Source organism: Corvus hawaiiensis, chromosome 18 (assembly GCF_020740725.1).
Source record: "Corvus hawaiiensis isolate bCorHaw1 chromosome 18, bCorHaw1.pri.cur, whole genome shotgun sequence".
In the NCBI taxonomy this organism is placed as follows: domain Eukaryota; kingdom Metazoa; phylum Chordata; class Aves; order Passeriformes; family Corvidae; genus Corvus; species Corvus hawaiiensis.
Window position 1 is genome coordinate 6,576,757 of NC_063230.1, and position 26,717 is coordinate 6,603,473.

At 50.5% G+C, this 26,717-nt stretch overlaps 2 protein-coding genes across 3 annotated transcripts in view; both read right to left on the reverse strand.

Annotated features, from left to right (window-relative positions):
• Positions 1-1,023: 1,023 nt before the first annotated feature.
• Positions 1,024-8,037, reverse strand: LOC125335198 (carbonic anhydrase 15-like). Its single transcript, XM_048322627.1, has 8 exons — positions 7,713-8,037; positions 6,107-6,142; positions 3,977-4,147; positions 3,612-3,772; positions 2,851-2,943; positions 2,496-2,562; positions 2,158-2,324; positions 1,024-1,484 (listed from the first exon to the last, which is right to left on the reverse strand). The coding sequence occupies exons 1-8, from the start codon at positions 7,777-7,779 to the stop codon at positions 1,266-1,268; spliced, it is 981 nt and encodes a 326-aa protein (XP_048178584.1). The 5' UTR covers positions 7,780-8,037; the 3' UTR covers positions 1,024-1,265.
• Positions 8,038-11,626: 3,589 nt separating this feature from the next.
• DGCR2 (DiGeorge syndrome critical region gene 2) overlaps positions 11,627-26,717 on the reverse strand; it is a 45,238-nt gene continuing 30,147 nt past the window's right edge. For both annotated transcript variants that reach the window (XM_048322720.1, XM_048322721.1), the window contains exons 5-10: positions 26,265-26,341; positions 24,186-24,362; positions 22,607-22,810; positions 18,054-18,206; positions 17,373-17,609; positions 11,627-16,604 (exon numbers count right to left, since the gene is read on the reverse strand). In XM_048322720.1, coding sequence (XP_048178677.1) covers positions 16,363-16,604; positions 17,373-17,609; positions 18,054-18,206; positions 22,607-22,810; positions 24,186-24,362; positions 26,265-26,341 — 1,090 coding nt within the window. In that variant the 3' untranslated portion in view covers positions 11,627-16,362. The remainder of the gene's footprint in view (positions 16,605-17,372; positions 17,610-18,053; positions 18,207-22,606; positions 22,811-24,185; positions 24,363-26,264; positions 26,342-26,717) is intronic.

A 26,717-nucleotide genomic window follows, 5' to 3' on the forward strand; every position in this document is an offset into this window, starting at 1 on the left:
GGCGGCTCTCCGTGCGCGTGCTCGCGGCGCCCCCGCGTGTCCGGCGTGTCCCCATGTCCCCATGTCCCCGTGTCCCCATGTCCCCGTGTCCCCGTGTCCCCGTGTCCCCGTGTCCCCATGTCCCCGTGTCCGGCGTGTCCCCGTGTCCCCATGTCCCCGTGTCCCCGTGTCCCCGTGTCCCCGTGTCCCCATGTCCCCGTGTCCGTCGTGTCCCCGTGTCCCCGTGTCCCCATGTCCCCGTGTCCCCGTGTCCGGAGTGTCCCCGTGTCTCCATGTCCCCGTGTCCCCGTGTCCCTGTGTCCCGCGGCTCCAGCCCTGAGCTCCGGGGGATCACATCCCTCCGGCCTGGCTGTCGGCGGGTCTGCGACGGGGGCCCTCCACGCACGGAGAGCTCCTTGCAGCGAGGGCTTCACCCCAGCGGGATGCTCAGGACCCCCGCACCCACGGGTGCTACGGCCACCGCCGGGGCTGGGGGCTCGAGCCCTGCACTGGCAGTGGTTCCCTCCAGAAATGATGAAAAACCTCACCCTGCCCCGCTCTTCTCCCAGATAATGGCCTGTGCTCTTCACCCATAATTCAGGAGAAGATGGGAACATGCCTGGAGCTCCAGCACATTAATTATGAACCACCCCCCCCCCCACGCAGCCCTGCCCCGGCAGCGCCGGCAGCTGCAGTTATTCCTGCCAGCACAAAATGAGCTCCGTGGAAAGATCCCTGTGTCCTGCACAAGGGCACTGCAGGTGCCGTGTTCCCAGTGACGCCCCCATCCCTCCAACAGCCAGCCCCAGCCCTGGGGAAAGCGACGGGGCAGCGTCTGCAGCACAGGGACCGCATGGATCGTGAGCCAGGGCCGGGATTTGGCTCTCTCCTGCCCGCCTGCGCCACCACGCAGGGGACAGCCCGGAATGCCACCCAGACACCACCCCCAGCTCCCTGCCCACTGACCCCACGGTGCCCCACGAGCACCTGCCCCAGATGTCGAAGGGACACAGAGCCAGCAACAAAGAGGCAGCAAACCACAGCCACTGGCAAGGACCTTGGCTTTATTCCAGCCTCTACAGCATCCCCCTCGCAGCAGCTCCCACTGCCCATCTACAGGGGCATCCCAGGGTAGCTCCAGGCTTGCAGAGATTCACCTCTGCAGAGATGCAGGTTCACAAAATCTTCGCCCAGCCAAGGTTTCAACGTGCTTTTTTTTTTTGTGTTTTCCCATTTCCCATGAACAAGATGCGTCGCCTCCATCTCCCCTGCAGCAGGGCCAGACCCTACGGGGCTGGCAAGAAGAGGCTGAGCAAGGCCAGGAGGAGCAGAGGCGAGAGGAGCTGGTGGTGGCCCCCGTGCAGGGACCCGCCTCTGGCTGTGGCCCCCCGGGAGGCAAAGATCTTCCGGCTGCGGAGGGGCTGCGGCGGGCGGAAGTTGTTGATCATCTTTAGGAGCATGGATCCCTCGAGTGGGAAGTGGAGAGTGCTGACGAATGCTTTCAGCTGCACAGGGAGAGAGGGAGGATGAGCAGCTGGATTGCCAGGCACCCCGAACCCCTGCCCACTGCAAGCCCCCCTCATACTGCCCTGTTGCCAGGGGCACAGGACCCATGGCATGGCCCCACAGCAGTGGGTGTTCTCCCACCACCCCCACCGCTCTTCTGAAGCCAGACCCACAGGTAGGCACAGAGGCACGTCCTTACAAGGATCAGGTCTTGAGTTTTAAAGGAGCTAATTGTGGTTTTTTGCCAACAGCGAGCACTTATAGAGTGGCTGGCCCATGACTTCCTCAAGAAAACACATCTACTAAGATGCTTGGGCAGCAGAGGAGAATTCCTTCCTTCCATCCATCCATCTATCCATCCATCCATCCATCCATCCATCCATCCATCCATCTCCTTGGAGCCTCTACTGAGCTTCAACGGATGCACTCCTATTTCTCTTTCTGAATGCCAAGGCTGGGTAGGAGAGCAGTATGGATGGGATTTCTTCCCACTGGCAGGTGGCCACGTCTCCATTGCTTAACCTTCATAAAATTAATTAATTGCCAAGTTGCCAGGAGCATTATTATAGAGATGACTTTCCCTGTGCTCTTGCTCAAGGGTCAGGAAGGACAAGGAGAGAGGTCAGCCTGGGGATCCAGCCTTTTGTGTGCTGGGGCTGTACATGCCAGTACCTGCTCCTGGCCAATTTCCACTGGCTCCTCGAAAACAGTCCAGACGACGGCCTCGCTGCAGTCGGGGGTGGTGAGGGAGCCCTGGTAGCGGTAGTAGCCGGAGAGCCGGCCGGCACGTGGCAGCAGCGTGCTCAGGCGGAAGGTGGAGGCCAAATCCACAGAGTCCCCTGTGGGCCAAGACAGGGATACTCAGCCTGTGCTCTGCTGAGGGTGTGGGGACAGCAGGGCCCCCATCAGTTTCCCTTCAGCCAGATGAACCCACAGTCTGGCAGGTCCCCCTGCCCTCCCACACCAGGGTCTCCCCTTTCCTGCCCCACCCTGATGAGGAGGCGACTCACCAGCGTGGGAGACATTCCTGAGCCCCGCCACGATGGTGTTATAGTTGGTGTTAGTGGTTTCAGAGACCTGTGTACGGGGAGAATAAGTGGTTGAAGTCAGGCAGAGCCTGGGCAGGGCAGAGCTGGGTCATCCTGTCCTGCCAAGCAACCACAGGCAGAGCCAGCCCTGCCTCACATTGTTGCAGAGCAGTGGGGAAGGGTTCCCAGCACTCTCTTGCACAGTCAGTGGGTTCCCCAGCCTCTCCTGGCCTTGACCCAGCCCTCCTGCCCCTTCCTGCTCCCTCAGGACACCCATACAATGCTCCCCCGGCTGCACCACCAGCACCCAGTTTCTAGGGGGCCCCTGCAGACCCACCTGGAAGAAGAAGCCAAGGACAGCCAGCCCATTGGGATGCCCCTTGGCCTCTGCCAGTGTCTGGTACTTGACATTCATGTGGACGACGTGCATCTGAGGAAAGCACAGAGGAGCCAGGCGTGGACAACTGCCCCCAGTCAACACCCTGGCAGCAGGACATTCTGCTATGGGTCCTTCCAGCCAGCTTGGGATGGCCGGACTCTGAGTCAACCTCTCCCAGTAAAGCCCTCCTGGTCCCACTGGCACTTCTGTGGGGTGGCTGTTCGGAGGATCAAAGCACCCCAACGAAGCAAGCATCCTTTGAAGGGTGTGCAAAAGGGGGACAGCAGTCCCGGGGTGTGCCAGACACAGAACATAAATTCTGCTTTCCTCTGGCAGATAATGAATATTTTAGAGGAGCAGAGCCTCTTTCATCCAGAAGGATCCCGATGTGCTTGGCACAGCACATTCCTGCTTGCTCTCACTTGCATTCACTAGCTCAGTGTGTGGTCCCATTAGGGCACAGAGCCCCCCAAAGCCTGCTGAGTGCCTCAGATGAGGCAGCTTGGCCATGCATGGTAAAGAAACACCTCTAGTCTCACGTCAGCTGCTTTTTCACCACCCAGGTGCCTGTGCAGGGGCACAGTTGAACCCACCAGTGCAGAGTCACAGAGTTCAGTCACCTGCTGCATGACAGCCTTGGGGTGTCCCAGCATCACCCCTTCCCACCACACCAAGGGCTTGGGCGACCCAGAATGTGATGAGGGCTTTTTCTCACCTACCTCCATGGGAAGCTGGCGCCCGTCAAGGGTGTGCTCAGAACCATTCCCGGCTGGGCTGCCCCAGTGGAAGTGGAGCTGGATCGCACGGTACCTGCCGGGGAGGCCCCCGCCGCTGATGGTGACATGCTCAGAGGCCGATTCACTCGCCAGGCTCAGCATCACTGCAAGGGCAGCAGGGCAGGGTGAGGGGGGGCTTAGGATGGGGAACAGCCCTGGCACTGCTCCTTCTCCCTGGCTTCATCCCAGCACTAACATTAACCTGCATGGGATCCTGGAGCACCTGGGAGTGGCACCAGAGCCAAGCCCCAGTCAGGATAGTGACTGGGGAACTGGGGCAGGGGAAGGTGCCCGGCTTCAGCACGCACCTGTGTGCCCATTGTTCGTCAGCCTCCACTTGCCAGGGGGAGCCTGGTCGTAGCCCTCAAAGAGGATGTCACCGAGGCCACCATCCCGCTGCAGCCGGCGCCTGTCGATGTTCACAGGGGACTGCTTGTCGCCACCGCATGTGGCTTTCAGCTCCTTCCAGTGGCTGGGCCCTGTGGAGGAGGAACAGGGGCACCATGGGCAGCCACCGAGCCACCACTGCCCCCGGGGGGGACACAAGGCCACGGGTGGCTTTGTCCCCAACCAGCCCTCCTGTCCCTGCCAGCTCAGCTGTGCTCTCTTGCATCCCATGGGAACTGCTCCCTGCCCAGCTAAGTTTCCTTCCTAATGATGAGCAGGGGCTGGTCGCAGCCTCATCCATAATTCAGCAGGATTTCCTCGAGGGACCAGGGGCTATATTTATCCCGGCAGCAGCATCCACATCGACGCTGGCGAAGGGCAGGCTTTTTTCCCCTGCCCCTTCTGCCCATTCCTGGGTTTTAGCATGTTTAACCTACTCACGCTGGTTCTGTCCAGCTGTGACAGGTGACAGTGCAACTTGGCCACACAACTCATCCTGGGGCAAATCCTACACCAGTTCCAGTGTGACCACACAATGCCCATCAGCAGCTCCTGGGGTGGGGGGATCACCGTGGCAGGAGCTGGGTGAGGACACGGCAGCGCTGGCAGCTGACTGGACCCCCTGCAAACCCACAGTGCTGCCTGGGGGCTGTGAGCAGGGTCCCCATGGCTGCCACCTCGGCCAGACCACACAACCAACCCATAAACATAGCTTGTCCCCATTGCCCAGGCATCATCTCTTCTTGCAACACTTGTTGCAGCCCACAGCTGTTGGATGTAGCAAGCCAGCCACCCTGATGGTCACTGGTCCAGCGTGGCTGCCACAGCACCCCACTCCTCCTGGTGCAGCCCGGGTTAGAGGTGTCAGCACCGGGCACTGCTGGTATCTGGGCTCAGTCCAGCCAGGGAACAGGAGCTCCCTCAGTGTTTCCAGCCCTGTCCTCCCAGGGCATCTCCATTCCCAGGGGAGCTCAGCACATCCCAGCAGGCACTGTTGGCTCTTCTCACACACATATTATGGCTGGGCTGCCTTTGCCTACAGCCAGGGTTTGGGGAACTGTTCCCCCAGCAGTGCCCCCTGGTTCAGCTCTGATGTTTACCTTCCTCTTGGGCAGACAAACCACAGACACTTGTGGGCTGTATTCCACCTCCTGCCACCCTTTATGGTCTCCTCTCATTACTTCAGGCAACTTTTTGCCTGGAAGCGCTGGGAGCTGCAGCCTGGCCGTGCCACCATCCCACCAGGTTCCTGGTACGGTGTAACTGGGTGGCCCCACAGATTACCAGGTGCCTTCATTAAGGGGCCATTCCACACGGCTCTGCTGCGGGCACACTGCCGGCTCCACGCTGCTCCAGCCGCTTCCCACCGGCCCCTGTCCCCTGCCAAAACCTGCCCTCGCTGCCAGCCCGGCAACCTTAAACCGGGTGAGACCGAGCCTCACTCCGACAGGGATGAGCGGAGCCGGCAATCCACACTCACAAGCCACAGGGCATGTAAACCCAAGAGCTATAAAACAGTTGGGCCGTAACAGCTGATTAAATGCTTGATGATCTTTAATTAACCTTTTACAAGCTATTTGTAACTTGTATTTGTATGTTTTGAGACAAAGTGCCCCCAGCCATGCTTCCCTCCCCAGCCAGGCAGGGCTGCTGCCTGCTCAAAGGGAGCTGTCCCTCCTCAGTCGGGCCCCTGGGCCCCAGTCCCCCTTGCTGCCTGCACTGCACTGGGTTTTTAATAGCATATTTTAAAAGCTGGACTTAATTTGTTTCAGGTGGAAGGAGGAAAGCTGGTGCTGCCCCAGGAGCACCCGGACCTGGCTGAGGTGAGGGATGGGACTGAGTCACTCCAAGAAGCTCTGCAGCAACAAAAAAGTGAAGCTCCTCTAACCATTCCCACTGTTGGTGTGACATGGGGGGTTTGCCCTTTTCCATGCCATGCTCCCCCCGGGCCTTGCTGATGCTGCCCAGGTGCCCTTGGCCAGGCACTGTGGGGAGACACGAGGGTCTGAGCCTTGCACAGCCCCAGCACCCCCACACTTGGCACCACTCACCGCATTGGAGGTCCTGTGAGTCGTAACACCACTGCCCTGCGGGAGAAAGGAAAGCTCAGGGCAGGTGATGGAGACAGGCACCCCCTCCCCAAACCCACCTGCGGCCGTGCCCAACCCCCCAGCAATGAGGACATCCCCCAGTGCAGCCCGGGGTCCCACCAACACTTGTGTTCATCACAGTTATTTTTGGTGCTAGTGTTTTCGCACCCTCCCTGCCTCCCCCAGACGCTCCACAGGGAAACCTCCCTCGGTATCGCTGCTCCAAGGCAGCCAAACCTCGCTGCTCACTGTGCTCCTTCCCCAGCTCTTGTGGGCCATCCCCCCTTACCCATCCTGGGGAGCCAAGGCATCCCCTCACCCCACAGCAGATGCCTTGCGGCCCCCAGCACCGCGGCGAGCGGGAGCCGAGGGGAGCCGCCGCAGCCCTTCCCGGTGTCCCCGCGGCTCCCGCGGGTGGGCTGGCAGCGGCAGCAGGCGGGCGGTGGGCAGGCCCGAGCGATGGTGGCTGGTCCCGTCACTCAGGGCCACCTCAGCCGGAGCTGCCGAACTCCCACCGGCGCTCGAGTGGCTGTGGGTACCACAGGCTCGATGACAAATGCTGGCACAGCAGGTGCAGGGACACCGAGGGGATGCCGAGAAAGCTGGCGCCCTGCTCCTGCTCTGCTGTCTGCACATCCACCCAGGACCATCAGCTCTGCAGAGGGAGCTGGGGAGTGCACCCCTTCCCTCCTCAGCTCCCCGCTCTGCTCCTGGCAGGAGGCACAGAGCAACCTGGTGCTGCCCGGGGCCAGCCCACGTGAACGGTCCCCGCTGATGGCCGAGGGGCCGTGCCAGCGGGCCAGGCTGCAGGCGAGCCGAGCCACGCTCTCGTGCCAGCCACAGCCGCTCGGACCAGCAGGACAAAGGCAGCCCTGCCTGCCTCCACCTGTGCTGCTCAAGGCCCCAGCCTGCCGCACTGCATCCAAAGTCTCACAGTGGTACGGGAGACACCAGCCCCAGAGGAGAACGGGGAGCGGGACAGTGCAGGCAGGACTCGGACGGTCCCTAGAGCAGGGATCTTGGGGTGCAGGGGCAAGCCGAACTCCTGGGAAATCCTCAGACCTGCACGCACCAGCCCTCGAGCATCCTCCGGCAGGAGCCAAGGTAGCACTAGGCAGCCCCAGCCTGGCCCGGCAGCAGGTGAGCGCCCAGCGCCTCGGCCCGGGACGGCAGCGCCCGTTTGCCCGGAGGTTTCGTCCTCACTGGTGTTTCCCGGTGGTGCGGGTCTGTGGGGCGGATGGGCTGAAGCCCAAGACCCCAGTGTCCCAAGGGGGCCCTGGCCCGACCACCTCCTGCCAGCACAGACAGCCCCAGGCGGGCTGAGAGCCCCCGAGGCCGGCGGTGCACAGGGCCATCCGGCAGCGGGGAGGGGGTGCTGGGAGGGCAGAAGAGGGCTCCTGGGACAGACTGGGTCCCCCAGTCCCTGTTGCCAACCCCTCAGCCCGCATCACCCCTCGACACGTGGGAAGGGAATGGAAAAAGCGGCGCCCCCCAGCCCCCCCAGTCCCGCGCCCCCGTCCTCTCCACCCGCGGGACCCCCGGCTCCGCCGCCCCGGGCGCAGCTCACCTCCCGCGGCCGCTCGCACGACGAGGGGCAGTGTCAGGAAAGTTATGCCGAGCCCGGTGGGGCCCATGGCGGCGGGGGGCAGCGGGGGGATCCCCGCACCGCCCCGTCCCGTCCCGTCCCTCCGCAGTGCGCCCGGTGCTGGGCTGGGGCGGGCGGCAGCGCTGGCAGCGCCCGCAGCCCGGGAGATGCTCGGCTACAGCCTGGGCTCTGCTCTTACATATTCATCACCCGGGCTGAGTTTTTAACTCCTCGGCTGCTAGGAGGGAGCAGGGAGAGCCCGGCCCCCGGCCAGCCCCCCGCACCCACCGGGTCCCTGCCCGCCGTGACAGGGACAGGCGGGGAGCGGGGGCTGGCGGAGCCCACGGGTGCTGCGCTCCCCGCCTGGTACCATCCCGCTCTCCATCCCCAAAGCTGGAGGTCGGCAGCATCCCCGCAGTGCCCCATCCCGCCCCCGCACAGTGTGTGGGACTACAGATGGACTTCAGGGGCCTGCCAGGAGGCGGAACGGGCTGGGGACAGCAGCTTTGGCCCATCCCCTCCCCATTCCTTGCAGACACAGGCTGTGGGACATACCCTCCCCCCAACTTTGGGAACTCCCCAGCCAGCAGCGGGTCCTGCATCTCCCGTGACTGAGCGTGATGGTTCCCACCTGGTGATGGGCAGGCGGTGCCATGGAGACCCACAGTCCAAACCCAGCTCATGCCGGCAAGCAGAGGCCCCTCCCTGGACAAAGCCCAGCGAGCACCTCCTGGAGCCCCATCCTCGGGGCCCAGGCAGCCTCCACAGCCATGCTATAGGGGACCACCAGTCCCTGCAGTCACCAAGGAGCCACACAGTGCTGGGGCAGGATTCAGCCCTTTCCTCTCCAGCGGGCACAAGGCTGCACTGGCTCACACTCACAGCCATGGGACACTGACTGGCCAGTGCAGAGGGGCAGTGCTGGGGCACCCACCCGAGCAGCACTCGAGCCCAGTGCAGGCATCCCGTGCTGGTGGGTGCAGCTGTTCAGCTCCTCAGCACAGACTGAGCATATGCCATCCCATTGCACCGGTCCAGGCAGGTCCCACAGGAGCCAGGATCTCAGCAGGTAGGTAGGAAGGGGGTGAGAACTCAGGAGCATGGTGTTATCACGTTCTCCTAAAATATCCGTGCCATCTTCAGGCAGCAGAGGAAAGGAGGCCAAGGGGCCCAGCCTGCAGCTCCCCTCGCCGGCACTTGGCCCTGGCCAGGAGCACTGGCGAGTCACTGCCAGGATGAACAAACCCAGGAGGCAGCGGGAAGCAGCCTCCTGCTACCGGCTTGGCCAGGGATGGGCTCTGGCTCAGCAGAGCTGCTTGGCTGCTGTGTGCTACAAGGGGCTCATCCCCAGCAGTGATTCTTTGGGGCACCTTCTTCTCCCCCAGGCAGCACCAGCCCCAGGCAGTGCCTGGGCAGCACCGAGCCCCGTTTGGGCCCCAGTGCAGGGCACAGAGGAGGGCGGCAGCACAGGTGTCCCCATGCCTGCTCTGGATCTGCGCCATGGCTGACACTTGGCCCCTGCTCCAGGGATGAGGTAGTCTGCAGAGGGCTGTGGTCATCCTTCCGGAGAGAGCCGCAAAGGGCAGGCAGGTGGGACAGAGGGTCGCACCAGCTCTGCAGCCTGCTGCCGACTGCTGCCGGGAAAGAGAGGAGCTGTTCCAGCACTCGTGGTACCAAGACCTCCCTTGAAAACATGAGCCCACCAAATGACCCCTCTTCCTACACACCCACAGCAGGACTGCCCATATTGCCAGGTGGTGGGGAGAAGCCCAAGACTCTTGGGGTCAAGATGAGACTCACTGCACCATGGACACTTTTTTAGGTTTTCAGGCTTCTCTAGTGGTGATTTTTAGCAAGGGGGGAAAGAGCAGAGTGTGGGGCTCAGCACAGCCCCAGAAAGAAGCAGAAGCAGAGCAAGGAAGCAGTGGGGTCTACAAGGCATGTGAAAAGGCAGTGGCAGCACCGCAGCACCGTGCCCTGCCCTGCTCCCACCCATCCCCACTGTTCTGCTCCCTAGGGTGCATAGCTGGCTGCTGGCACCCGTGCTAGGCGGGGGAAACCTCCAGTTTCTATAGGAACCGGATCAAGCCTTGAAATTGCCGGCCTTGATGACGTGGTGTGGTGGTGGAGCTCACAGCTGATCCTACAGCTTTGAGCCGTCCTCATAGGGCGACCCCACATCCATCAGCCTGCTGCCACAGAGCCAGGAGGCAGCGAGGTCCCCGCAGACACGCATTGTCACAGCACCAAGGGCAAGAGCCGTGATAAGGGGAAAAATACCAGCGAAAGATAAAAATAGTTACTTAAGCTGCAGCCATCGATTGGTCGTGGGCACGGTGCCTCCCTGGTGGGAACCCCCGCCACGTGCACCGTCAGCTAGCCCTGCGCCAGCACACGGCAGAGCTGCCAACAGCTCCTGGAGGTAAATCCTGCACTGCCACGAGGGAGCCTGGCCGGGGACCCGGGCTGACAGGAACAGTGACAAGACCAAGACTTGAGCCGCCAGAGCATGGTTCACATCACCCAGGGATGAGTGCACGAAGAGATGCGGGCATCCAGGAGGCAAAGTTCACCGGCAGTAAATACTCTGATCTTTGATCCCCATAATAAGCTGGTGCTAGTCCAGGAAGAAGGCCAGGAGCGGGGCAGGGAGCGCAGCAGGAGCCGGCTCCGGAGCCGGCACAAAGGAGGCACTGTGGCCGGCAGATGCGCTCCGGCCGCACGCCGCTGCACAGCCCCTTCATTCATCCCACGCTCCCACCGCCGCCGGGGTCAGCGACATCTCCCCCCCCACGGCCTGGCACCCCCGGGGTCACTGCCAGCACACGGCCCCGGCGCGTGTCTGACACGCTCCCCCGCCCTGGCTCTCTCCCAGGGGCTGAGTGCCCCGGACACGCCGTGCTGGGCACAGCTGCTCATCACCCTCTCAGAAAAACGCATTTTAAGCTGCTAAGAGCTTACAGCAGGAGGCTGCCCAGCAATGTCGTGCCACAGCACCCGAGGGCCAACACAGACAGCTGCCTCCCATACGTGTGTCCCCGGGTCACGGAGGGGAGCCCCGAGAGCCGTGGCTGTGCTTCGGACAATCCACGCTGCTCCCTACGGGAACTGTCCCGTCCCCAGGCAAGGGGCAGGAGGCAAGGGCAAGGTGTATCTGCACAGGATCTCCCGGCACCAGCAGAGCCCCACGGGGGGGTCCAGGGCAGACTTGAGCCCCTCCAAAGAGCTCGCGACACCAGACAGGCGCTACGGAGAGAGAGATGCTCGTCCCCGCAAGAGCAGCAGAGCGGGAAGGGCCGCGTCCCATCGCTCTCAGTCGAGCCAACATCGCCGGGCTGGAGCCGCGATGCAGCTCTGGAGCTACGCTGTTCAGGGCCGCGGAGGCGGCTGCGGTGGCAGCTGCCCTCTGCAGGCACAGGGACGGGAGAGCTGAGCCCTCCCCGGCCCGGCAGTGGCAGGGCCCGCGGGACGCCTTTGAGCAATGAACGCACCCTGCGGCCGCGAGGGGGGCACGGCCCGGCACTCACAGCAAGCACTGCGAGCCCGGCGGCTCGTGGAACACGGAGCTGGGAGTCTGGAGCACCCTCTCCCTTCTGCGTAACTCCCTGCCCCTGGACTCGGCATCGCCCCATGCGTTTGGGGAGGGCAGCAGGAATATGCTGCACTCCATTGTCTTGGGTGTAAACCCAAGACTTTCCTAAAATTACACTAACACAGGTAAAATCCCACTGGAATCTGTACCCACAGGAACTCTGGCAGCCTACCTGCTCAAAGTTAAATGCATCTATTGATCTCTTTGCAAGATCATAGCTCAGAAGTGTGATTTAAGAAAACCCTCCTTCGCAACACTGGGGAACCACATCGACGCAGAAATCAGAAGACACTGGGACACAACATTTCTCTTACAGAACACAATTTATTTGGCATTTGGATGAAATGTTTCTCACAGCATCTTGAAAAAAAAAAAAAGATTAGTGCCAACCCCAACGAAGTTAAAACAAAAACCAGTGTCACAGGGACTCAATTATTATAGTATCAAATTTAAATTCTACATGGTATTTCACAGAATATCAAAATCTTTTATACACTGCCACAGTTAAGTCCAGTCACAAACCAACTACATAGGAGAAGCCTGCAAGTGCAGTGCTGGCTAAAATGATTTTCCAGAGGAACGTAAAAAGCAGTGTCTCATTCTCTCGCAGCCTCCCAGGCGCCCTCAGCCCAACACACAGGGATGGTGCAGCACAGCACACACCTCTGCTGCCATCAACCCTGACCCACTCAACACTCAAGGGGCACATACTAGAAAATTAAAGCTATGTGGTACTGCAGCAGGCAGGCAACGCTGACTGTTGTTAGGGGGAAGCGCATCTTCATCACCAAAAGCATCTATTCCAAGGAAACACCTATTTCACTTGGGACTGGGGAACATCAGAAGCAAACATACTAACTTTGATTCACCTCCTCTACACGCAACTGCTCTAATTTTACGGTCCAGCTCCCAACTTGCAAGGGAAATTTAAAAGAAATTTCTGCATATTACATGTTCTTAGCTAGGGAGAAAAAAGACGTTTCAGCAACTGAAAAAAGGAGATGCACGTTATGGATTGTACGAGGCAACGTTAAAAACATCAGTGTTTTGCCACTGAGAAGTCACATCTGAAAGATAAAAACATCTTTAAGTACCAGCTTCAAATTTATTTAACATGAGATGGGAAAAGCATGGTAATAATTTCTGGTCACAAAAACCATTTTCTTCCCAAGTACTGAAACAGGCCATCACCCCATGACGTGGAGGCAGAGCACCCACCAACTGCAAGATTCAGCCTTCAGAAAAAAACATCCACCTACTTCATTCTTCTAGATCAGTGTCCTGCCGTGCATGGCTAAAGGAACAGTCTGGAGCTCCAACTAAACAGGACTGAACATCACACAGACAAGCCCCTTTTACACCTGAATGACAGTGCTGATCTACCACAACAAAACCCAGCACCCCTGTAACATTTTACCTCTACAACTCACCTAGGACAGAGCCAGAGGCTGCTGTGAGACTGTGGATGGGCATCACTGACAAACCAGAGTGTCTGGGGCTGCTCTTAGGGAACAGCGGAGACCTCAATATGGCACCACAGTACGGGGAAGCTGAGGAGCAGCTTTGTCTGAGGCCAGACCAGCCAGGACAAGACCAGCCCTGCACGGAACCAGGCACTGGGACTTTACGATGACTGCGGTCAAGGACATCCCGAGAAAAACACACCCTGGGCTCACGCGTGCTGCTGGAAACCATGTGGCAATGCCATCTTCCTGCTGGGGCTGCAGGGACACTTAGGATGCATCAGTTGTTAAGAAAAACATCCAGAGATGTGAACGGCAGTGGGGAAAAATCAACGCAGGGAGTAACTCCAAACATCTCATCAATCTAATGGCAATCAAACCAGAGAGGTTTTCCTTGGGCAAGCACCAACCCTCTGTAATTGGCACTCAGGACAAACTGCCCACCAGTCACCTTGCCAAGGGCAAGGAAGGTTTGCTGAGGAGTCCACTGCTGTCAAGAAAACTTAACTCTTCCCCAGTTGGTCCAGAGGTCTGAGTAGTTAGGACATTTTCTGCTACAAAGGCTCTTACTGCAGGAGAAAGTACTCAATGTGAACAAGCTACATTGAAAAGGGAAAAAAAAAAAAAGACAATTTTATTGCCAAATTAGAAGCTCACCGAGAGGTAAATGAGCTGTACTTAGTGAGCTGCTCCATTCAAGGCAGAATTTCCCTTGTTTACAGTTAAGATGAACAAGGATAGGAGAAAACAGAGAAAATAGCAGCCTCCTGCCAATATACCGGTGGGAAAGGCTCAGAAGCAATGGGGAAAATATCACACTGAGGCTTCTACAAAGAAGCCTCCATTTGGAATAGCTACAACCAGGAGCCACAATGAAGTTGCCAGTTGTAACAGAGCTTATTTGCAAATAAAATTCACCACAGAACCAAAAGTAAAATACAAGAATATCGAACAGATTCCTGCACTGTTAGGTGAAGTGTGAGGTAAGGTATCTGTTCACCTCAGCCACAAAACACAACTTCAGAGACTGAACCAAGCCCAAAGGCCTTTTGTTATTGCGCTAGGATACTACAATGAACAAATATTCCATCTGGCTTCAAAAGAAATTGGAAATTTTCTATTTTGCACTGCTAACAAAATATTTTTCAGGAACAGATTGTAGTAGCATAGACTTTGCATCCTATTTAAGTGTACACTATCACAGCCTGCCCTACAACAGAGTGTAGCCAGCTCAAGAGAAGTATTAACCCTAGAGCCTAGTTTCTATCTCAGTGCTTAGCTTCACCTAGCTGGACGCAGCACAAAGGTTACTGTCTACAGTATGTATAGAGAGAGATATATATATGTGATATATATATATATATATCACCACCCAGAAACACACGCACACACACACGCATTCGTACCTATAAAACTAAAGAAAAATCAGTACATACAATGTATAAAACGTATGAATGTGCTCAAAAACGCACAAAACCCGCTTTATTTTCATACTTCAGAAATGCTCAATAATTTGTACGCATGGTTCTGACTACTACTATCCATCCACTTCATTAGACCAGGACTTGGAACTCGGAGGAGGACTTGGTCAGAGATGCCACAGGGTGCAGAGCTGCTCCTCTCGTTTCGTACCACTGCTGTTGGGGCCAGGCACAGCAGAGAGCAGCATGGGGCGGTGAACGGCTCCAGGCAGAGAGGCTTCCTAACAGTGCTTCCTCCCACTCGTGTGCCAGCAGCGCTCCCCAGAACTGTGATTCACGCTCTCCGGTGGAGTCAGGGCTGTTTGCGAGTGTCTGCATGTCGAGACACCAGATACAACCTCAATAGCAAAACTCACAGTTTTCTGTGCAAAACGAGTTGAATTGTCAAGACCAATCCCCAAGTACAGTATAAGCCTATAGGCAAGACAGGGAATATAAAGTAGCAGCATATTCCATGGGGAAAGAGTCAGCTGCACTGGGAAACCACAACAGTGGGTTAGGATTTGTCATACAAGTATGATTTCTCATCATAACTAGAAAAATAGATCACATACACACCCCCATGCAGTGTTTTCTTCCTGTCCCTCTAGGCTTGTACCCTTCATAAGGTAACAGGAGACCACTCACAAGAGACATTCTTTACAAATTCCTTAAAATTCATCTCATCTGCTGACTGTTACAGTAAGTCAAGGAGAAGCAGAGGCAATGGGAGGATGGAGGAAAAGGGTAAATTATTTGTACACTGAAATCCAAACTTAAATTTAAAATTGCCTGTCAAGGTTATTTTGCACTCATTACCAAAACCAACAGTGCTTAACTTTGGGTTTCGTGAGGGATTAAATGAATCTTTGCCATCTGTAAATTAACTTAGCTTAAAGAGTTCAATATGAGGGCAAAATTTAAGATGACATATCAGACTGAAGCAAACTGCTTTATTGATTTAAGTACACTAACCTCATTACAACCCCTCATGAGACCTGGATAAATGGTCTGGGGGACACAGGGGAAATATCTAGAGCAGGGTTGGCTATTTATGGGACTGAGATAAGGAATGAGTGTCCAATTAGAATTAAACATCACGTATAGGTACATGTTGATCACCATTTTTAAGTGGTATTTGTAGAACTGTAAAGAAGTGAAATGAAGGGGAGGGAACACACATGCTAAATATAGCATGCAATAAGAAAAACAAGAACAGTGGTCTTTGATCCAGGCCAGTTTTGTGCAACTGTTCACTATAAAGAAGTTAAACTAGCAAGAAAATACCTCAATCTTCCTTATGGGATTAGAACAAACAGGGGCTTCATACAGTGAACTCAGACTGCATCCAAGTTAATTGCTCCCCATCTCTTCCCTAAAGTACTTCCTAACACATGTGAGGGTTCTACCAAAGGGACATCACACAGACCCAGTTTTCTTTGTGGGCCAGAAATTTATCCAACAATAGGGGATTTTGCAGCTACCAACAACAAATAATTGCAATTGCAAGTCCCGGTCTTCTCAGTATCCACTTGTCACATATTGCGTAGACCATTCCTCCTCCAGTTCCTCTGGTCAAGGCAGATCAAAACCCCAAGTATTTTACACAGTGTAACTCTTGCTGGCATGTGTCCCACTCCATAAAACAGGCCCCCAGCCCCCTCCCCTGCAGCTCCATCTTCTCTGCTTGAACAGTGATTGCCCCTACCCTCCTTTTCCATTGTCTGTTTCCTGGGTCCAGTGGTATCCAGTCAAATCCAAGCAGCTTTTTTCTGATGTAGATTTTGATTCCTCTCAGGTTAAGAAAAAAAAAAAAAACAAACCAACCCAAACTACCCATACTTTTCACCTCCTTAGAAGTCAAAGGAATTCTCTGCTCTCCTTTCCACAGCCAATGGAAAAAAAGAGCACTTATACAATCCATATTTACAGGACAAATTGATTAGTGAATGAATAACGACAGCCAAAAAACAAGAGGCACGATCCTAATCTAGAACATAAAAGCAGTGTTTGAAAAACAAAGTGGAGATTCCTTCTGAAGTTCAAGCCATGGCTTAGTGTTTGTCTGTGCAAACAGTTGCTAAAACTCTCTGACTGGTGCTGGGCGTTTCACTCCTTTATACAATGGTGTTGAGGGAACAGTGGCTGTGACGGCTGCCTGTCAAAGTTTCTGCTGGGGTATTTTCGTTTATGGGTGTGTCAGGAGGGACAAGAAAGGTGCTGCTGTCAGCAGAGTCTTCCAGCTCCACTGGAGAAGGACCAACTGAGGGAGGAAGTGATCCCTCTGTAAGCTGTGGGGATACATCACAGTTTCCTAGTGATGGAGGACTGCTCTGCACAGTCTGAGAAAGAACTCCATCTGCAAAGGACAAAAAACAAGCAGAATCAGAATGAGAAATTTATCATTTCATGTTCCCAAACAGGTTTACAATCTGTATTTTCCTGGTTTTGCGGTAATGCACAACAAGATGAGACTGCAAAAGAGGAAAATTGTGTAACAAAAATAAAACTTTGACATATAAATAAGATGCTTGCACTAATCAGGCTCACTTATCTTGTGAAATATGCTGCTATAAAATCCCAAATTGGAATGATTTCTAGAGTATGTGAATATCACAGCTGCAAAACTGAAGAGCACTGGGTGAATCATTAGAAAGTGGTATTTTTGGTCAATTTTTGGGGGGTGTGGGTGGGGGAAGCAGGGAGAAGAGGCTGGATACATTTTATCCAAAATCTCTTGTACTTGACATTTGTTCTATTTCTTAATACCAAACTCTATCAGCCTGTCTTCAAAAGGCCAAAAATGGTCTCAGCATGGTAGAAAAAAGGTAACCAGCTAACCCATCCAAGGTAAGGCTCAAAAATAGTAAGGTTTAAGAGGTAAAGTGCTTACAGATTGGACTCCACTTCTAATTTAGGTGATTCAAAGAACCTTTGAGAAAAATCAAGCTCAATAATACATTTTAACAAAAGACTTCTCCCTCACAAAAATTGGAGATTTTTTGGTAAAATGTATTTTCTCATCACAATTACTAAAACACATGATTACAGCTTTAAAAAAAAAAAAAAATCCATCTTCTAGCCAAAGTGAAAAAGTGGGAGAAAAGAGAAATTATTGCCTGCATACCTGGAATGGAACAAAGGATGCTGTCTGGATTTACAGAAGCCTCATAAGGAGGAGGTGGGTCATCGGGATGTTGAATATCTGGGTACTTGTAAGCAGTATAGGGTGGAGGTGGATCGTGGAAATGAAATGCTCCACCTTCCCCATCGTCTGAAAGATGCAGCGGAGTAAGGCCAGTTCCAAAACCATCGGGACCATAATCAAAACCAGGCATCCTGCGGCCCAAGTTGAAATGGTGCACTGTTTCAAGAGAAGGAAAAGGAGTAAGTGACTTTATCCCATGCTGTCGTCTTCAGTTTAAGTCAGATCTCAACACCTTTTTCCACTTTTCACACCCCAGGAACTCATGTCTCCTGAAGACCTAGAAAAGTCTACGTAACCTATACAAGTCAACTTGCTGCAGTTACACAACAATACCCAGGCCCACCTGCTCCCAGTCTGTTTGTCCTGCATCACATCTAAATTTGACTCTAACCTCTCCAAACTCTGGACGTTGTTCACACAGAAGATATTTCAGATTTGGACCACATACAAACAAAAATATTTTTCCGTTATCCACTAAAAAAGTTCCAAGTTTGAAGAACCCACCAAGACACAGGCACAGTCAAGCAAGACGATGACATTTCTCACCTTTACATACATCAACGTGTCAATAATAAGCACAAGGTGAGAGTAGATACTCACAGTTTGCTCCAATCAAAGACTCTATGCGCTCTCTCCGCCTCTGGCGCAGCCGGTGGACCATGAAGAGCAGCAGAGAGAGGATGAGGAAGGAGGAGATGCAGCTCACAATCAGACGCATTCCACCGGCCATTGAGTCAAACAGGCTGTTGCCATCTGTTACATAAAACATATAAAAACAGCCTGTTATTTTTGTTCAAGATTCATTTTTCTTGATGTTCTTCTGTCAGTAACGGAGAGATAAACGCAGAGTGGAGACTCATTAGCCTGGTTTAACACTTCTCCATATTTCAAATATATAAGAAAATCATGAATCATCAGGTGATTTATCTTTTTACTGCAAGAAGATCTGGAAGTTTCTAAGAATATCTTCCTCAGGAAAAAGGGTAAAACATTGAAGGCTTTGGGCACAAAAATTGGAAAAAAGGAAGGTTAACGGCATTTTGCACATCCACTAATGTTTCCCTGGCATAGCTGATGATGTTATACTAAAGAGGAAAAGGCTTGAGAACTGGCATATCTATACACTATGTAACTTCTGGACATCTTAACCCTTCCATTTCCACTAAAAAAAAAATCTCTAAACACTGTCACTGTCACCCAGATGTGGTTATCTGAATGCCACATGTCATCAGTACATTGGTTAGCACCACTAAGTGATAGAAACACGGTAATCATCACTCAGGAACTGAAGAGTTTAAGGTGAATGGGAATTAAACCTTTTCCTAGAGTCATCCCAAAAGCAAGTGGCAGAACAAAAAACAGACTCAGGAGCTTAGAACTTGGAGAGCTCTATCCCACTGCTAACCACATCCACACTGAGAAGGCTGTTGTGAGCAAATTACCACTGTACTCCCAATACCAGGCACAAGAGGTATTAATTTTTCACAATTCAACTAATCACACTTGGTTATGCCTAAGTAGCACATGCACACACAGGTAACTCCACACAAAGAAAAATGACCTAAAGATGATCTACTCTGTTCTTTGCACCAACTTTCCATTAAAGAGTTCTGAATGAGAAATATACCCAGGTTAGTGGAAGGCAAGAAACAGATGAGGTGGCCTCACAACCTGGTCACCTGCTGCTGCAGGACACAAGCACTAGCAGGTATGGCCCCTCTTCCCAGCCACTGCAGGGCCACTTTTCAGAGGAATCAGATCCTGGCCACCTCTCCTTTCCCACACCCACCCCAGTTCCAAGAGCTCCCTCCATACTTTTCCTTTCACTAAGAGCAACTGAAGTTTCATCAAAGATTCCTTATAAGAGAAGGCTAAAAGCCTCACAAAAATTTTAAGTACTAGTTTGCTACCCATGCTAGTAACAGAAAAATCCACCTAATTTATATTGTTGCAGTACATGGCTAACAGGCTGGCATTTATTATGTAACGCTTTCTTGGCAACAAGAAATTCATTTAATAGTGCACTGTGCATAAAGCTCGAACATTACACCCTCTCAGATCCGGCTGTGCAGCACAAAAGCCTGGGTGCTGTCAAACCTTTTAGCAACTACCGCTGACAGATAGTTCAACTTCAACCGATGCAGTCCCACACCTCCCAACCAGCACACCCTCCTGAACACCACAGACCTGCCCCTGGCTCCTCCTCCATCTTATGGCAATGCTGACTCCATGACCACTGTAGATTACTCAAGGCTGTCGGTAACACTAAAGTGACTTTAGTAAAATACACACATCAGCATAGGGACCCAGAGAAGCTGACTTTTGTCGTGGGATGGATTCTGGTGGTGCATTCCCCCTCTGCAGGCTGCACTATTAACTGAGAAATGCTCATTAGACCTCAGCCTTGACAAACTGCACTTGGACTAAGCCCTCTTGAGCTTACCAGAAACACTGTCTGTTCCCAGGAACTAACAGGTGTCTAATGAACACCTGTTTTTTAATGAACAGCCTTGGAACCTTATTTTTCTTGCCTGAATAATAACCCAAGTGGAACGGTATTTTTGTTATTGAACCTTCAAAGAAAGTTACTGACTCAAACTGTGCCCAGGATGAAAAATTACTATGACTAGAGCCCATTCTCTTTTGACCCTATGAACAGCAGTCCAAAGTGAGATCCTTTTGATCTCTCAATTCCCAGATAAGGGGCTCATGTGTATGCCTCCAACACTGATAACCAGGCAGCTGTGGAGCCAATCAAGGCCTGTTAGTAATAACAGACGAGAATCGTTAGTAATAACCAAGGACTACTGGTATTAACATGCCATGAGAAAGAACAAGATTTGTCTGGAGAAGGGGGGCTGGGTGGAGATAGGGCAGCACTTTTCTGTGAGAAAGAACCACATCACAGTACAGTGCAGGTACAAGAATGAGTGGCAGGAAGTGGGCATGGGATTGAGATACAGGGTGGGATTGAGACCACCAAGGACACCTGAAGCCCACAAAAAACCAGAACAAATTATTTCAGAAAACTTGTTTTTACACTCAGTATAGTAGTGCCCTGTAACCGCACTAGTTTAGTCACTAGAAAAGCTTCTGCACATCAGTTCTTTTCAAGTATTTTATTTCTTCTACTACTTTTTCACAGTTGCAGATCTATCTAAACAAGAGCCACAACAGAAAAATTATTTTCTACCACAACCATGGAGCAGCAATAGACAGACTACCTTGGTTTCAAAATATTCCTCTGCTATTTATCATTAGCTAAATGAGGAGAAGCATCTTTTAAGGGAGTATAGCTGTCACTGCTCAGCTCACTCCTACCACTGAAAATTCCCCCTACTACAGAGTCCTCGAGTAATATTTGTTACCACTTGTAATCACTGCTCACCCACTCACGCTGCAAGAGCTGATTACCTGCCAACCCAACAGCAGGATTTATTTCCCCCAGGTCTCTCCTTGGGTGATTAATTTACTTACTGTTGATTAGTAAACTGTTTTCTTTCCTTTGCAACAGAGCTTAGGGAAGATATATGAAAGAATTGGACAAAGATAAATACATGCTGATTAAAGAAAGTAATTCATTAATTTTTGTCATCTGGAATAGTCATTTATTACCACCCAGAAGGAAAACTGAAATGTTTAATTTAAAATTTTCAGTGTTTATCACTAGCTGAAGTAACTTCATGATGAAAGAAGTTGGCTGACTGCTTGATAATTCCTCTCTCAAAAACTGAGTTACTAAAAAAAACACCAGAACAATTCAAGCAAGAGTATCATGGAACAGTCTCATTTAGCATCAGTACAGAAGAAGAGCTTAAGGATGAGAAAGGATGTGGTAAAATATACACTCTTCAAATCAGCATTCATGAAATAGTTAAGACCCACAGCAATAAGCAAGGATTAAAGAACACGACAAGGTTATCCCAGGTCATCTTATCCTGTCTGCTGGATGATGCTTTGCTGACACTGTTCCTGGAGATAAAAAAAGTGAAGCCTAAGTCTTAGCTGATAAAAGTGGGAGGAAGACTCCTGCTTTTTCCCCACTCTTTCACCAACAGACTTGCCACACTAGCTGTGAACATCTGTTAAGTTTAACCCTCAGAATAAATGTGACACAAGGAGAGCCAGTGGCCTTTAATGACTAACTTCTCTAGTTAAGACTGCAAGTTTGGAAGTCAATAAGCACCCCCTTTATTTGTAACAATATACAAGCCTCTGATAGGAAGAGTTGACCTTCTATCCGCAGGAGTTCAGAACAATAGTTTCTTAATGCACTCAGATAAGATCAGGTTCTTTTAAAATATCAAAAAACCCCAGTGTCACAGAGAATGGTTGAGGTTAAAGGGAACATCCTGAGATCACCTAGTCCAACCCCTGTTCAAGCAGCATCAGCTAGAGCAGGTTGTGCAGGACACAGTCCAATCAGGCACTGAATATCCCCACAGAAGGAGATTCCACAAACAATTAGCTCCAGTATTTGACCATCCTCACAGTAAACTCCAAGTAAGCTACATTTCTTTTCACAAGACTATATATATATATAAATAGATATAGATATAGATATATATAAATAACCCCCCCAAAATCTGTACCCCAAAACAGTAACTGACAAACAGTTTGAAGTCAACTTTATTGGCTTTATCGATCCAAAACAAAAACCTGCACTGATAGGCCAAATCCAGTAGGCAAGGTTGTAAGTCCTGATTATTATTGAAACTCTATATAATTTAAAAACTCTGCTTCCCACGTGATCCCTGAATGCAAACTTCCACACACATAAATATGCTCATGACCAGAAAAAGATGCTTAATTAGTGCTCAAGAGAAAAGTGTTTTGTTTTCATGACAACTAAACATGACAAAGGAAATGTACCAGATGCTCTACTAAAAACCCACAGTACTGTCCCTCTTCATATTGAAAATAAATTACTGCTTCTCCTTTCTAAGTAGCATCAGGGATAACTCATTTTTACCAGCCACAGTCTCAAGTGTTTCCTTTCCCATGATTTGAGACCTTTCCCCACAGGGTGGTTGTACCCAGCAATGCAGAGGCACTGCAAGGATGTATTGTTTCAAACAAAGCTATACCCAAAGATACCCAAGTTGAGCACTCAGCTAATTCTTACTGACAAAACTGTAGCAGTAGAGTCTTACCTGGGTCTAAACAGGTAAATTTGCAGCACTCCTTGGGGTCCTTGCGATACTGCTGACACCCCTGGGGCCGCTCACACAGAGCAGCCACACACATCTCAGGTTCACCGTTGTGACACGTGCAGCTCAAACAGGGATCATTCCCTTTGGGAGTGAAATAGTAGCCTTCATCGACAATGTTGTCTTTGATATCAACACAAGTCTGGCCTAGAACAGAAAGGCACATCAATATCCATGGAATCCAGCTTCATTTGTTGCATTAAGTGATTTACGAACATAAGCAGACCACCAGTTAAAATCCAGGCCTTCACATTAAAGAACTTCAAAAAGGTATCTCCAGGGAGTGAGGAAGATAATGGATGGTCTCCAGGGACACAGGGATGATTTTCAGCTCAAAACTGTCAAGGTGAGTTTTAGGTATTTTATGGAACTGACACGCTTTCAAGCATTCTCTCCAAGACAGAGGAAAGCAAGTGGTCTGAGAAGCTTAATCTTCACTGCCAGAGCCTGCTGCAGGCTCCCTTCCTCTTTTCTGGTATTAGGAAAAGCTGGATCTTTTGTAGACCAAACCTGAAGGACACTTTTAACAGGCCAGGATTTCAAAAGGGCCAGGCAATAGTACTTCCACTGTCCTAGCAGTATCCTGATCTCTGCCCAGCAAGGCAAGCTTAGCTGCCTTTTGCCCACTGACCTAAGGGCAGGTGCCAAAACCAGAGAGAGAAAACAGTACTGGGACCTGGTAGCTGGAACGACTGCTCAGGGAGCATGGCCTGTCCCCTCCACCCTACACATGGCTCAGCTGGCAGGGTCCACACGAAGTTACAACTGGAAGAGACCTGAGGAGGTCTCCAGCTCAATCTCTGACCAAAGCAGGGTCAGCCATGAGGTCCCAACAGCTTGCTCAGGGTTTTCTCTAATCAGGTCATAAAAACCTCTGAGGAGAGCGGCTGCGCAACTTCCCTTGGCAGTCAGCTGCACCCTTTATGACCCTCAAATTAAACAACTTTTCTCCTTGCAAAGAAGCACCACTTAGATCAGGTGATGTTTACGATTACCTGATAACACCGCAAATACTTCTGTTGGTATCAAGGCTTTTGGAGTACAGAAATGCAAGATACAGAACAAAAGCCTTTTTTTTTTTTCCCTCCCCCAACTTTTAAGTCAGTGAGTTCCACTTGTCTTTCCCTTCTAGTTCTAATAATTGGCTGGAAAGAATTTAGTAGAATTTGCTATACTCAAACCATAAATAAGTGTTTCCTCATTTTAATGTGAAATTAATAACTTAAGAGTAATGTTTACTAATAAGGTAGTTTAAAAAAAAAAACCAACTTTTTTTTCCCAAGTTTATTTTGGGGCTGATACTGCTGCCTAGTGATTTTTTAGTGAAACTCTGTACTGTGTGACAGCCACACTTTATGATGCTCTTATTTATTAAAATCAAGCAGAAATGTAACTCCACTCTTTTTTTTTTTTAATTCCCTGGGCAAAAATTAGAAAGGATAATGAAACAATTTCCAGATATTTATTATATGCATATTTAAACACACACAACACAGTTAATGCTGAACTGAACCCAACTTACTCCTTTTGCAGAGGAATGAAGATTTCTCATAGCAGTTTTCAGCATACCAGCTGTGTAAACCATGGTGCCGGAGGGTAGGAAAATGGAAACACTGGAGCTGGGCACAAAGAACATTTTCCTTTTCAGACATAGCCGTACCAAAGATAGGGTCAGGGGGTAAAAACACTTCTGAAGAGCCTGGAACAAGATACATTGGCATAAGCAGCTTGTGGGTATGAAAAGCTTTAGAAGGGCTCTGTAACATCACTCATTTAATGCACACCAACTCCAATACAAAGAGCCCTCCAGCTTCAGCTTCCATTAGCAACACTGCTCTGGGGGAAGGCAAACAGCTGGGAGGGAAGGGGTGACTCACACAGAAAAGAGGCTGCTGTTTTCAAAGTACTGGGTAATTCTGTCACTCTGAACCAGGAGAAGCAATACTCCAACATCTCCACAAGTGCTGCTTCACAGAGTCCCATGGGGTTTGCCTGACAATGTTATACACCTCCTCAAACCACACTGAGTTTGGTCACACTTGCTACCAGTGGAGCAAGAACCCACACAGCAATCTTGTGCCTGGCACTCCATGCACCCACCAGTGCTTCCAAAAATGTGCATCCGCCCATGCAGCTCCTGCAGAGCCGTTCCCATGTTTGGGGGGATGCACTGAGGCATCCACACTTTGGTCCTTCCAACTCATAAAACAGTATTCCTGATGGGATCCAAACAGTGCAAAAGGTGTTGAGGGCATTTTTTGGAGGACTTATGTTCCACATGTCCCAACAATAAATTAAAATTTTCACAGAACTCTAAATCACTTTTCAAACAGTTATTATGAATTCAGAGTCTGCCTCAATACAAGCCTAAGAAAAGTTTTTCACAAACTCCTGAATGTTACTATGTACTTTATTTCATAGAGACATCTCTGTATTAAATATAAAGCTTGAAAACAGAAGATTATATGGTATTGAGAAGGCTTAAATTCATATAATGCATCAAATTAAATAAAACTAATGATACAGTTATGATGATTTTTCTGTAATGCATGCCTCCCTGTTGTGACCACTCTGTCAGCAGATGGCAGTGCAGTCAGCTTTCCAAAGAGCAAAGAAACGTCCTTTTAAGGAGAATCTTTGTGTTCGCGTGTCAAAGGAAGTATTTTTCAAGACCCAACTGTTTGAAAATTCTGACCATAATTATGTATCTATACCTAAAGGAAAGTCTTCCTTCCAGATTTTCCATGGATACCGAAAACTATGTATGAGAAAAAAACCTATTCAGATTAGTTTTCAAATGCTACACTGGAATTCACAGTGCTGATGCTTAAAAAAAAAACCACCTTTGTTTTAAATTTTCCATTACCTAAACCAGTACAGCAATTAGACAGGCAACTGTACACATAAGAGTTCGTATAATGACTTTTAACTATTCTATCAACTGAATTAGTTAAAAATAAAAGATGTAGAAACATAACTTTGCATTTTCAGCAGAGGGAGCTGCTTGTTTTGCAACTGAAAGGGTTTAGCCAGTGACACCCACCAAATTAATGTTCACTTTTTCATATAAAATGGGATCTATTTCTGGGATTATGCAAATCCTGACACGGTTTAAGTAAACTACCTGAAATACTTTAAAAAGAAAAAATATGGGTAAAAAGAAAAAATATGGGTAAATTCTGCAAAATTCAAGTGTGTTGTTTTAGTATATAAAATTCTACCAATTTTTGAAAAGCTGAAACCTCCAAACATGCTACACTAGTCTGCAAAAACTAGAACCAGGAATCAGCAGTTCACCTAAACATTCACCAAAAAGAATGAGAAATTACAGAGTAGCTTCCTTTCTCTATCTTAATCAAGGGGAAAGCCCAAATAACTGAAACATGTTCTTTCCACAGCAGCGTGAAAAACCAAAAACTTCTTAAACTTTAAAATAAGATGCGTATTGAGTATTAAACTCTTCCACTTCTACACTGTAAAGCGAAGCAGTTCACCTTTCAACACCAGCAGTGAAAGAAGTCACGTTGTTCTTGCAAATCATATTCATGCTTTAACAAAGTTCCCATGGGCACTGAACTAAGCAGTAATTTGAGAGACCTACCTTTATAAGCTACTTCCCAGTGACCTTCCAGAGAGTGATTTCTATTGGTGATCACATACTGATATCCCACCCAGAATCTGCAAAACAAATTAAGTTACATTCTGCAGATACAGGCCAAAAACATAGTAACAAATTAAATTACACAGAACCTTCCAATGTCTTCAAATGTAAAAGATAATTTTCAAAACATTCTGATTACTTTTTTCCTTATCTTTCTGGCCCATACATTGGCAATGGAGAGAGATTACAGTTGAATAGAGGAAAATATAAAATATTTGGTAGTTTTCTATGTTTACAAATTATAACTGACTGTGTCTTTTATTTCTACTCATATGCAGCGCCCTAATTGTGTTGTCAAGGCAGCACTTCAGTATCTCAAACCCAAAAATCACACAGCAGCATTCAGAAGTCAAGTATTTCTAAACATAAACTTAGGTCAGACTGTTCTGGATC

Excerpts from the sequence above, each read along its gene's own strand:
- LOC125335198 (XM_048322627.1), bottom strand. The coding sequence starts at position 7,779 with ATGGGCCCCACCGGGCTCGGCATAACTTTCCTGACACTGCCCCTCGTC. Across the intron at positions 6,143-7,712 it reads CGTGCGAGCGGCCGCGGGAG|GGCAGTGGTGTTACGACTCA; the intron begins GTGAGCTGCGCC and ends TTTCTCCCGCAG. Across the intron at positions 1,485-2,157 it reads TGGAAATTGGCCAGGAGCAG|CTGAAAGCATTCGTCAGCAC; the intron begins GTACTGGCATGT and ends CTCCCTGTGCAG.